We start from the raw sequence: 12,977 nt of genomic DNA, 5'->3' as shown, positions 1-12,977 counted from the left end.
GAAAGATCTCAAAGAAACAATCTGACTTTACACCTCAAGTTACTAGCAAAAGAAGAACAAACCAAGCCCAAAATTAGCAGAAGAAAGGAAATAATAAAGATTAGAGCAGAAATAAACGAAATAGCACTAAAAACACAGATCAGTGAAATTAAGTGTTAGGTGTTTTGAAAAGATAAACAAAATAGACAATTTAGCTACAATAACCAAGAGAAAAAGAGAAGACTCAAGTAAATACAATTGACCCCTGAACAACAAGAGTTTGAACTGTGCAGGTTCACTTATATGTGGATTTTTAAAAATAAACATAGCATGTGTATTTTCTTTTTACATATCTTTGAATTAACTAAGTGTGGGGAAAAGTTTGTGTTCAATTAGTGATCACAATACGTGTAATCAGAAAGGGTACTGATTCTATCCAAACTGTTTCAGCTTCCTGTCCTTGAGTGAGTCATTTATCAATGCCTTTGTTTTTGAGGCAGAGATATCAGTACACGGATTTTTGACTGCTCGGCAGGTCAGTGCCCCTAACCCCTTTGTTGTTTAAGGGTCAACTGCAGTTATAAATGGAAGAGGAGATATTACAACTACAGATACCACAGGAATACAAAGAATCATAAGTGATTATTATCAACAAATATATGCCAACAAATTGGGTAACCTATGAAAAAATGGATAAATTGCTAGAAACATACAACCTACCAAGACTGAATCAAGAAGAAATAGAAAATATGAACAGACCAATAATGAGTAAGGAGTAATCAAATACCTGACAACAATGAAAAGCCCAGGACCAGGTGGTTTCACTGCTGAATTCTACCAAACATTTAAAGAAGAAGTAACACCAATCCTTCTGAAACTCTTCCCAAAAATTGAAGAAGAAGGAATACCTCCTAACCTGTTTTACGAGGCCAGCATTGCCCTCATACCAAAGCCAGACAAAAACATTACAAGAAAAGAAAACTACAGGCCAATATCCCTGATGAACACAGATTCAGAAATCCTTAACACAATACTAGCAACCCTAAATGAAATACTAGCAACCTGAATTTGACAACACATGAAAAGGATTGTACTCTGTGATCAAGTGGGATTTATCCCTGGGATGCAAGGATGGTTCAACACAAGCAAATCAATAAATGTGATACACCACATTAACAGAATAAAGGATAAAAACCATATGACTGTCTCAATAGATGCAAAAAACACCTTGGACAAAATTCAACATCATTTCATGATCAAAACTCTCAACAAATTGGGCATAGAGGAAATCTATATACCTCAACATAATAAAAGCCATATATAAAGGACATACCCACAGCTAACATCATAGCTTTTCCTCTAAGATCAGGAAAAGGACAAGGATGCCCACTCTCACCACCTTTATTCAACATAGTATTGGAAGTCCTAGCCAGAGCAATTTGGCAAGAAAAAAGAAATAAAAGGCATCTAAATCAAAAAGGAAGAAATTGAACCATCTCTGTTTGCATCTGCTGCATTTCTATATACTAACAATGAACTATTCAAAAAGAAATTAAGAAAACAATCCCAGTTTTAATACCACCAAAAAGAGTAAAATACTTAGGAATAAATTTAGCCAAGGAGGTGACAGATCTGTATACTGAAAACTATATGACATTGATAAAAGAAATCGAAAATTACACAAATAACTGGAAAGATATCCTGGGTTCATGGATTAGAAGAACTAATATTGTTAAAATGTCCACACTGCCCAAAGCGATCTACAGATTCAATGTAATCCCTATCAAGATTTCAATGGCACTTTTCACAGAAATAGAACGAACAATCCTAAAATTTATGTGGAACCACAAAAGATCCTGAATAGCTAAAGCAATCTTGAGAAAAAGTTCAAAGCGGAGGCATCACACTTCCTGGTTCCAAATTATATTACAAAGCCATAGTCATCAAAACAGTATGGTACTTGCATAAAAACAGACACACTGACCTATGAAAAGAATAGAGCCCCGAAATAAAGCCATAAATATGTGGTCAACTAATATTTGAAAAGGGTGCCAAGAATACACAATGGGTAAAGGACACTCTCTTTAATAAACGGGTGTTGGGAAAACTGTATGTCCATATGGAAAAAAATGAGACTGGATCCTGATCTTACATCACACACAAATATTTACTCAAACTGGATTAAAGACTTAAATATAAGACCCAAAACCATAAAACTAGAAGAAAATATAGGGGAAAAGCTACTTGACATTGGTCTTAGCAATCATTTTTTGGATATGACACCAAAAGCATAGACAACAAAAGCAAAAATAAGCAAGTGCTAAAAAGCTAAACTAAACTAAAGAGCTTCTCTACAGCAAAGGAAACAATCAACAAAATTAAAAGGCAACTTATGGAATGGGAGAACATATTTGCAAACCATATATCTGAGAAGGGGTTAATATCCAAAATATATTTAGGAACTCATATGACTCAATAGCAAAGAAAACAAATAACCCAATTAAAAAATAGCAAAGAACCTGAATAGACATTTTTGCAAAGAAGATATACAGGTGACCAATAGGCATATGAAGAGGTGCTTAACATCACTAATCATTGGGGAAATGCAAATCCAAAACCACAATGAGACACGATGTTGGTGAGGATGTGGAGAAATTGGAACCCTCGTGCTTTGCTGGTGGAAATGAAAAATGGTACAGCTGCTGTGGAAAATAGAACGGCAGTTCCTCAAAAAATAAGATATAGATGTACCATACGATTCAGCTATTCCACTTCTGGGTAAATACCCCAAAGAATTGAAAACAGGGACTCAAACAGATATTTGTACATATAGCAGCATTTTTCAAAAGAGCCCAAAGATGGAAACAACCCAAATGTCCATCAATGGATGAATGGATAAAGAAAATGTAGTCTAGGGACTTCCCTGGTGGCACAGTGGTTAAGAATCCACCTGCCAATGCAGGGGACACAGGTTTGAGCCCTGGTCCGGGAAGATCCCACATGCCGCAGAGCAACTAAGCCAGTGAGCCACAACTACTGAGCCCGTGTGCCACAACTACTGAAGCCCGTGCATCTAGAGCCCATGCTCCTCAACAAGAGAAGCCACTGCAATGAGAAGCCCACACACCGCAACGAAGAGTAGCCACCACTCGCCGCAACTAGAGAAAGCCTGTGGGCAGCAACGAAGACCCAGCACAGCCAAAAATAAATAAATAAATAATTTTTTAAAATGTAGTCTATAAATACAATAGAATATTATTCAGCCTTTAAAAAAAGGAAATTCCAATACATGCTATAACATGGATGACCCTTGAAGACACTATTGTGATGGAAATAAGTCAGACACAAAGGACAAAAACTGTATCATTCCACTTACTTTGGGTACCTAGAATAGTCAAATTCTAAGACAGAAAGTAAACAGTGTTTACTGGAGGCTGGGGAGAAGGGAAAATGGAGAGTTGTTGAATGGGTACAGAGCTGCAATATGGGATGATGAAAAAGTTCTGGAGATGGATAGTAGTGATAGTTGCAAAACAATGTGAATGTACTTAATGCCACTGAGTTGTACACTTAAAATTCAGATCTCACCCCTATCTCTCTGAATCAGATTCTCAGGGCTGAGGAAGTTAGAGTCCAACCCTCTCCATCTTTTTTTTTTTTTAAACTCCAGTGGTGATTCTGACAAAAAAGACAGAATCAAGAATCACTGGTCAACATAATATTAAAGATGCAGGTCTAAAAATCTGCAGCCGAGTTTAACCAACTGTTTAACAAAGTCCAAAATCTTGCTACATACTTGGAAAACATACTTGAGGTTACCTGGTCCAAGCCCCTATTGTCAGGAAAGAAGAATCACTTCTACAACAATCTGTACAGATGTTCACCTGGGGTCTGCATAATCATTTTCAGTGATATGACATTCACATCTTTGTGAAAGTGTCAAACTTTTTCTTTGTTTGAAAACTTCAACTATTCTTTGTTATATTAAGCCTAAATCTGCTTTATTGTATGTCATACTTATTGGACTAATTCTGCCCACTAGAGAAACATAAAATACCATGTGACTAGACTAGCCTGTAAATTTTTTTTTTTTTAATGTCAAATTAAATGTCAGCTGGTCAACCCGTGCCAAGTTCCATGTATCTATTTCCTTAAATTCTTCTTCACAGGACTTGTTTTCCAGGCCCTGCCCCACTTCACCTGTCTTCTTCCAGATACACTCTCATTTGTCCATTATGTGAATCACCTCAAGTCCAGTTTTTCTAAAGACCCTAGTGCTTTCAATGAATTAAAAAGTCTGTGCAAAAACATACAGACTATTGATATATGAGTTTTATTTAACTTCCCTCAATAACTTAAGCAATTAATCCTGCAGATAAATCTTTAAAATTCATTGTATGAAGAACCACCTTAGCTTCCTCAATGTATAATTATAGGCAGTCTATCCATACCTCCTGCCATGACTAGGTGACACCAAAACCTCTTACAAAGTCAATATTATTATTTTGACATTTGAATATAGCCAACTACAAGAACTGTTTCCTCACATGCCACTTCTAATCCAAAGGGTATTTTAGGGTACAAGTTAAAAAAATTAAATGTACTTTATTCTACCTACCAATTATAACATTTACAAATATCAGTGGTTTATAAAACAATAAAATTTTGGGTAAAAACCTCCAGAATTAAAACCAAGATTAGATTCTTTTGAACAGACCAGAGATTAATAACTGGCTTTGAAATTTTTCAGATAAAATAGAATTTATTCTACCTTTAAATATTAAAATAATACTTAATTAGCCACAGAATATACATTTTAGAAAAAAATTAGTATATTTTAAAGAACAGCATTATAATTTACTAAGAAATCCTTATAAATAATATCATTATATAATTGGATAAGTATTAATGGTACTACTACACTTTTCCAAACTACAAAATTTTGAACTTACATTCCTTTATATTTGAAAACTATGCATATCTCAAAGTTTTTAGAAAAGCAAATGTTTATAGGAATAAAGAATTCATATTTAAATATTTTATAATAACAGATTTAAAAAACATTTTATAAAAATTAAATTATTTTATTTACAGACAAACTGGCAAGTAATTAAGCAGAATCCCAAACATCATTTGGCATAACTTATCAAAGGATGGATTTTTGTTTGTTTATAATGACAGGTTTTTTTCTTTTTTTTTTAGAGTCCAATATTTTCTTCTCTTTTGAGAAGTAAATGTACAGTATGAAAAAGCCTTCATGTCATTGACATATTATAGGAATTATCTAGTTTATAGTCCATATTTATATACTTTAAGTATATTATCAACTTCCTTTGAAATACAAAAATAGTTAAGATTGCTTGATACTTCATAAATTATACCACCTGTAAAATAACCAAAAATTAGATTACTCTCGAATTAGAATAATTTCATTTAAGATATAGTTTAAAAGGAATATGTATATATTCCTTTGTAGTTATACATACATGTAGTATACACATATATACTTCATGTATATACATGTATGCATTTATATGTATGTGCATGCATGCACACTCTCACTCACACACACACACACACACACACACACACATATACACACACAGAGTTTTCTTACCCCTGAACTTATCTCCAGGCCTTTTGGCTGACTTTGTTGTTGTTTATGATGTCCCGTGAGCAAGCCTCCAGCAGTAAGGTTTGGAAAGCTCTGAAGATAAGCCTGTGACCCTGAGAAATTTCCTTCTGCCATCCCCACCAAGGCTGGCTGTTTCTCCTGAGTGTTCCCATGCCCTGGCCCAGCTTGTCCAGCAATGTGCTGATTTGGAAGGAATGGTAACATGCCCATGCCAGCTGTTATAGTTGTTTGAGTTGGAATCAAATTAGATGCTGTAGTGAACCACAAACGCAAAAAGTTTTTGGTTAGATGAGGCTTATTCACAGTAGTCCTTTCGATTTTGTCAAGTTATGGGCAAAATGTGCAGAAACCTATTTTTTTTTACCTATTAGAGAATAGTTAAAATACAAAAGGTGAGGTTAAAGGTTATAAATTAGCAGCCTCCTGTATGGAAAAACAAAAACCTCTAACAGTAATCGTGCTTTTCCTATTTTCAACAACTTCCAGGAAAATCTCAAGGATATTATATTTTTTAGTTCCAAGTTTTAATTATACGTTTTAGAAGGTGAGAGCAAAATTTATATACTTTTTGGCATTTAAGTTATATCAGTGCCTTTTTTTTTAATGCCTAGTCATTGTAATTTGCCTGCTTTCATATTTGAAGGGAATAATTAACTAAGCCTTCAGTTTACTTATTTATTTATTTATTTATTTTTGGCTGTGTTGGGTCTTCGGTTCGTGTGAGGGCTTTCTCCAGTTGCGGCAAGCGGGGGCCACTCTTCATCGCGGTGCGGGGACCGCTCTTCATCGCGGTGCGCGGGCCTTTCTCTATCGCGGCCCCTCCCGTCGCGGGGCACAGGCTCCAGACGCGCAGGCTCAGCAATTGTGGCTCACGGGCCCAGCTGCTCCGTGGCATGTGGGATCTTCCCAGACCAGGGCTCGAACCCGTGTCCCCTGCATTAGCAGGCAGATTCTCAACCACTGCGCCACCAGGGAAGCCCAAGCCTTCAGTTTAAAAGAAGGCTCTGACACTCAAAAATTAATAAAGTTACATTAAACCCAACAATACATTTAGTCAGCCGGCTTGTACCAGCTCATTAAGAGTCAACTGTGCTATCTCTTCCCAGCTCCTGAGTTCAACGTCTTTGCATGAGTAATCTGAAATCAGCCATGGTTGAACTGTTTACACACAGAAATCCACAAATGCTACAAATCAAGACTTTTTTTTAACCCAGAGAGCTGGTTTTTAAACACCAGCACACCACTGGTTTAAAAAAACATCAATATTTATGAATAGCTAAGCACCAAATGAAAGTTTAACACATTAAAGTTTTACATTTTTATTTACAGGGAATAACAAGAAATTCTGGAAGAAATAAAATTTTAATAGGAAAATTCTGAACCATTCCATTTTTTAAAACTCTATAGGTCAAAACTAAATGAAAAGAGCTAGTTTTGACAACTACCTTAATTAAATCAAAGTTATATTTTACAAATTCACTAAACAAATTTCTTAAATTATTTTTAGTACTAACTATTTAGAGATAGATTCTCAGTTCTATCTTTTAGCAATATAGTTATTTGGACACTTTGAATTTTCAGTGTTCTTAAAGCAGCAGTGCTAAAGCAAATGGCTAATTATTTAATCCAACACAAATTATAAATATCTGTATAAGCTTTCAGGCATACAATATTTAATTTTTAGGACAGACTCCATCACACCTTAAAAATGTCTGTACCTGTCTGTGTACTGGTTTAACTTTTGCCCAATTCCAATAGTCTGAATTGGTTATTTGACCATTTGACTTGGTTTTATGTACAAGAGGCTAAATACGCTACCCATATTTAACTGACTTGTTTTTTTTTCTTTTTTATCACTGGTGGACTTTCTCTTTTTTTTCCCCCTCAGCAAGCTCACTTCGAACAAATTTCAATTAAACTTCAAGTTGAAAGTGCCTTTCAAAATCACATAAGACATCTTGGTATATTACCATGCTATTATTCTGAAAAGAAAAATAATTGTTCTGTTTAAATTTGTTATATTTTAGAAGCACATAATACACATTTTTTTTTTACTACTAACTTGGAGCTCACATTTTAGAAATGATACAAATAAACAATCAAACTTTAAGTTTACAATTACCAGATATTTCTTAATAAAAGCTAAGGGTTTCTTATCCAGGCAAAAGTTAAATGGATCCCTATGTAATGTGCTGTCAGCCCAGCGGGCAGCATGTCAGTCTCAAATAGATCTATGTCTTTGCCTCATGCTGCTGTGAACCTTCATCAAATATTAAAGCATATCCAACAGAGAAAGTCTTATCTTGGCATAGAAGCAAGTCCATCAATAAATAACTATCAATAGTATTCTAATATTAAAAATAGAAAAGCCAAGAGGGCTCTTGAAATTTTAAATGATTGAATAAAACTCAAATCTGACCTTCCTGTAAATAAAAGTAGAATACAGGTACACTATCTTTAAATCTCAAATCTGACAGTTTACTGATGTCTCAGCAAATACACATCATTTACTTTTATGTGCTTCTCCAAGATGGCCCAACTCTGTTTTCAATGGAAGCGGTGACCCTATCCCTACTGCAGCTTGAAGTACCATAGCTGGGGGTTCTCCAAGTAAGCCTGGTTTCTGCAAAAGAAGAGAAGAAACGACTTTTGCTCATGGCAGCAAGACATAACCTAATAAAAAAGCTACACATGTGAAAATTCATTAACAATCTGACCAACAGCCGGATTATAGAAAAGGAATGAACTCATTTCAAATGAAAAAAATAATTCCATACTTACATTATTAGTATGAATATTCTCAAACTTCATTAATTGTTGCTGTGCCAGTGGTACATGAGAAAGATTCTGAAGAAATAAATTAGAAGTATTACCCATAAGTGAGCTCTGTGAAAATGATAAAACATTAAGTAAGCTTAATTTTGAAGAGCTACTTGTTGTGTAATTCATTTTAAGGTTCAATTCCTGAGTTGATCTGAGCAAAAGCAACAGCTTCTTAATATTCTACTTTCTAATTACGGGCAACACTAATTAATTCTTTCAATAATACACAAGATGTGACCATACAGTCATGAAACTAATTCCATATCCCTTCCTTCTTTTCTTTCATCCTTCCTCCCCTCCCCTCACCCCTTTCTGGCTTTGATGTCAGTATCATTCAATCATTTATTTATTCATTTAATCATTCAACAAAGATTTATTGAGCACTTCTATGTGCCAGGCACTGTGCTACAATATGATCTGCCCTCATGGATCTTATGGTCCCCTGAGGAGGGGAGACATTAATTAATTATAAAAACATACAACTAAAGATGGTAATGAGTGTATGAAGGAAAAATACAAGGAGCTATGGGAACAAACAGTGGTGGAACTTGATTTAGATTGGTAAATTCAAGGAAGGTTTCCCTGAGGAACTAACTCTTGCACAGAGATCTGAAGGCTGTGGAGAAATAACTAGGTGAAGTCTGGGGGAACAAGGTGGTGCTGCGGTGGGAAGTATTCCAGGCAGAAGGAACAGCAGGAGCAAAGACCTAAGGAGAAGAGAAGAAAGCCCTTCAAGGACCAAAAGCAGTTCAGCAGAGCTGGGACAGTGATACCTAAGGCATATGAGAGGCAGGAGAGGCCAGCTTAGACAGGCCTCAAGGCAAAATTAAGCAGTTGGTCTTTATTTTAAAGCAAAGGGAATATTGTCAATACTCTGGTCTCCCCTCCCATATCACTTCAAACCTTATTGTAATTAACTGTTTAATGCTTGTTTTCTCTATTTGTTGAAATTCTATAAGGATAAGGACTGTGAATATTCTGTTCAATGCTGTAGCCTCAATGACTAGCAGAGTGTCTAGTACATGTTAGATTTTCAATAAAATATGTTGAGTAAATGAATGAACCATGTACAGGTCATATGCTAGATTCTAAGAATGAAAAATAAACAAACAATAAGCCTTTTCCTTAAAAAGCTGCGTTTAGGAACAGACATTCATTCATTCAACCTATAACAACCCATTTATTATGTGTTAGGTTTGATTTGTAATTAGGCTTCTATATAGATGTAGCCTTAAACAGTACCTGAAATTAGTAGGTAATATTTATCTCTAATATTATGGATATTTATGTACACAAACATAGTTTAAAATACTTATCTGAAAAAGGTAAGAAAAAAATTTTTTACTCTCATAAATATATAAATTATTTCTATAACATTGATTAAATTTTAAGAATTAAGACTTATTGTTCATTTATTTTTCTTTCTGTAAATACTTTTTTGAGTTAAGACCACATAAGACTTGTTTTGAGCTACTGAGTTATTTCTAGAAAAATATACCACAAAATATACCTCTTCCCTTCTTAATGCCCTACAAATAGGAATCAATAAATATATAAACTATGATGCTTTGATTACCTTAATTTGATCTGATTTCCTTATTAAGTTCTGTTTTTATGTAGGTACACTTACTACTAAGAATTTCATTTAAAAACAAAATACTCATTTAACTCCTTGAGAACTTTAAGTGTAAAGAACAAACAAAATATTCACTCCAAATTTTTGATGCTTCAGTACTCGATGCTATTTATATACCTGATGTGCTTTATTCAAATGTAAAAATGCAGGGGACATGGATGGATTCATCAGATGTGGCAAGCTGTGAGGTGTTCCAAGAACTGCTTTAAGAAAATAAAAGTAAAAATTTAACTTTATGATATATATGGAATTAAAAAAATAAATAAAACAAATTCCAAAAAGGGTAAATGAATATTTCTTTAAACTTTTAACGTATTTAGTGGAAGTTCAATGATATACTGACCTTGTCATTGTACAAGAAGTGACAGGCTCCTCTCCTTGTGATTCAACTCTAGAATTTGATTTAAAATTCCAACACCTTCTGTCTCAATGGTAAAACACCAAACCTAGCCTTTCTCTTCTCTGGCACTTAGTGCAAGAAAACTAATTCCACCTTTTAATAAGTATAATACTAATTGAATCCATGTTATTTGCTCAGTATTTTTGTTAGGTTTTTTTGGGTATTCTGGCAGCGGATCAGGTGGGAGGGGAAGGACAATATACAATCCTTGTCGTTAAAGCTTATAATCCAATTGAGAAGAGAATATGTACATTTAAAAATATTTCATAAAAAAACCTAAAGAAACAATAATATTGTACATAGTTGATAAAAGGAATAAATGATAACCATACTCTTTATCAAGTTTGTCTAAGAGTACAAATACCAGAGTACATATCAGAAGAGATATTTTAAGAACAGACAATATACAGACAAAAAGAACCATGAGATAGAAAATATATGAAGCAATTCATCTAATTATTAGATGTAAATTGTCATAATATACAGCTAATTAGAATCATAGAAGGTCAGGCTTAGAAAGTACTTCAAAAAGCACGTAATCCAATGATCAAACATATTTGAAATTTATACATAACACTGCTACAAGTTTATTCATGCTTTAAAAACTTTGTTTCAAATTTTTGTTACTTGCGAAGGCAATCCATTACATCTTTGGAAAACTGACCATTAGAAAGCACTTTCTTTAGAATGAACCAGTTTCAATGATAGGTAATGGGAAGATTAGATCATTAGGATAAGTTGCTTATAAAGGAAAATACTGTTTATTAGGAAAGAGGGGTAAAGATCACCATTTCATAATGATTAAGGGGTCAATTCATCAATTAGGATGCAACAATCTTAAATGTCTGTGGACCAAATAACAAAGCTTCAAAATATATGAAGCAAAAATTTCTAGAACTGAAAGGAAAAGTAGACAAATCTACAATTATGGTTAGAGATTTCAATATCACTTCCTCTCATTTTTCAGACAGTCACTGTATTTTGTTATAAAACATTAAAATATTTTTTCACAGCTTTTAGTGAATATAGTATTTCCCAGTTTAAAACAACCACCACCAGAATTAAAACATTCTGAAAATGTCCACAGTCTCACATCTAACTGCCCTTACCCTTAGATCTTGGCTAGGTCTCCCATTGAGCCTCTTGCTCCCCTTAATAATTGATAGCATAAGTTGACTGAAAACCAGTAAGGATACAGGAGACTTGAACAACACTATCAACCTAAAATTTATATACAAAGGATTATAAAGCTGAGACGAAGTGACAGAGTGGCATGGACTTATATATACTACCAAATGTGAAATAGATAGCTAGTGGGAAGCAGCTGCATAGCACAGGGAGATCAGCTTGGTGCTTTGTGACCACCTACAGGGATGGGATAGGGAGGGTGGGAGGGAGACGCAAGAGGGAGGGGATATGGGGATGTATGTATATGTATAGCTGATTCACTTTGTTATAAAGCAGAAACTAACACACCTTTGTAAAGCAATTATACTCCAGTGAAGATGTTAAAAAAAAAACTGATTTGCAAGGCAGAAATAGAGACACAGACATAGAGAACAAACGTATGGACACCAAGGGGGGAAAGCGGGGCAGTGGGGGTAGTGGAGGTGGTGGTGAGATGAATTGGGAGATTGGGATTGGCATATATACACTAATATGTATAAAACAGATAACTTATAACAACCTGCTGTATAAGAAAATAGTCTTAAAAAAAAAAAGAAAAGAAAACTGATGTTCATGGTCAAAAAAAAAAAAGGATTATAGTAAGTAATGACCAGGTGTGGCTTACCGTAGGAGTGAAAGATTGGTTTAACATTCAAAAATCAATCAATAGGGCTTCCCTGGTGGCGCAGTGGTTAAGAATCCGCCTGCCAATGCAGGGGACACGGGTTCGAGCCCTGGTCCGGGAAGATCCCACATGCCGCGGACCAGCTAAGCCCGTGCGCCACTACTACAGAAGCCAACATGCCTAGAGCCCATGCTCCGCAACAAGAGAAGCCACTGCAATGAGAAGCCCGCACACCGCAACGAAGAGTAGCCCCCGCTTGCAAAAGCCCGCCCGCAGCAACGAAGATCCAGCGCAGCCAAGAATAAATAAATTAATTAATTAAAAATTAAAAAAAAAAATCAATCAATATAATTCATCATGATAATAGACCAGAAATTAAAAAGCCACACTGATGATATCAATAAATGGAGAAAAGCATTATATAAATCCCAGCAATTATCATGATAAAATATCTCAGCAATATAAAAATAGAAGAAAAATTTCCCAGCTTGAAAAAGGAAATCTGTGAATAAAAAACTATAGGTAACATAATGCTTAATAATAAAAGAATGAATGCTTTCTCTGTAAGATCAGGAACAGGGCAAGGATGTCCACTCTCATCAGTTCAATGCACAAATTTTTCAGGAATTTCTATCAACTGCAATAAAGCAAGAAAAAAAATAAAAGGTATACATATTGTAAAGGAAGAAGTAAAACTGTGTTTATTTGTAGA

The 12,977-nt window shown here is 34.7% G+C and overlaps 1 protein-coding gene across 4 annotated transcripts in view; it reads right to left on the bottom strand.

Annotated features, from left to right (window-relative positions):
* Positions 1-12,977, bottom strand: part of RAVER2 (ribonucleoprotein, PTB binding 2) — a 115,424-nt gene that overhangs the window by 43,934 nt on the left and 58,513 nt on the right. The window contains exons 6-9 of one of the 4 annotated variants that reach the window (XM_057527398.1): positions 10,191-10,273; positions 8,396-8,500; positions 8,126-8,237; positions 5,597-5,865 (exon numbers count right to left, since the gene is read on the bottom strand). In XM_057527398.1, coding sequence (XP_057383381.1) covers positions 5,597-5,865; positions 8,126-8,237; positions 8,396-8,500; positions 10,191-10,273 — 569 coding nt within the window. Of the gene's footprint in view, positions 1-5,596; positions 5,866-8,125; positions 8,238-8,395; positions 8,501-10,190; positions 10,277-12,977 lie in introns of all 4 variants that reach the window. The other 3 variants (XM_057527394.1, XM_057527407.1, XM_057527403.1) reach the window with 3 other exon arrangements.

This window comes from Balaenoptera acutorostrata, chromosome 1, assembly GCF_949987535.1.
Source record: "Balaenoptera acutorostrata chromosome 1, mBalAcu1.1, whole genome shotgun sequence".
Taxonomy (NCBI): domain Eukaryota; kingdom Metazoa; phylum Chordata; class Mammalia; order Artiodactyla; family Balaenopteridae; genus Balaenoptera; species Balaenoptera acutorostrata.
The sequence above is the reverse complement of the archived record's forward strand: the minus strand, read 5'-3'. Positions and strand labels throughout refer to the sequence as shown.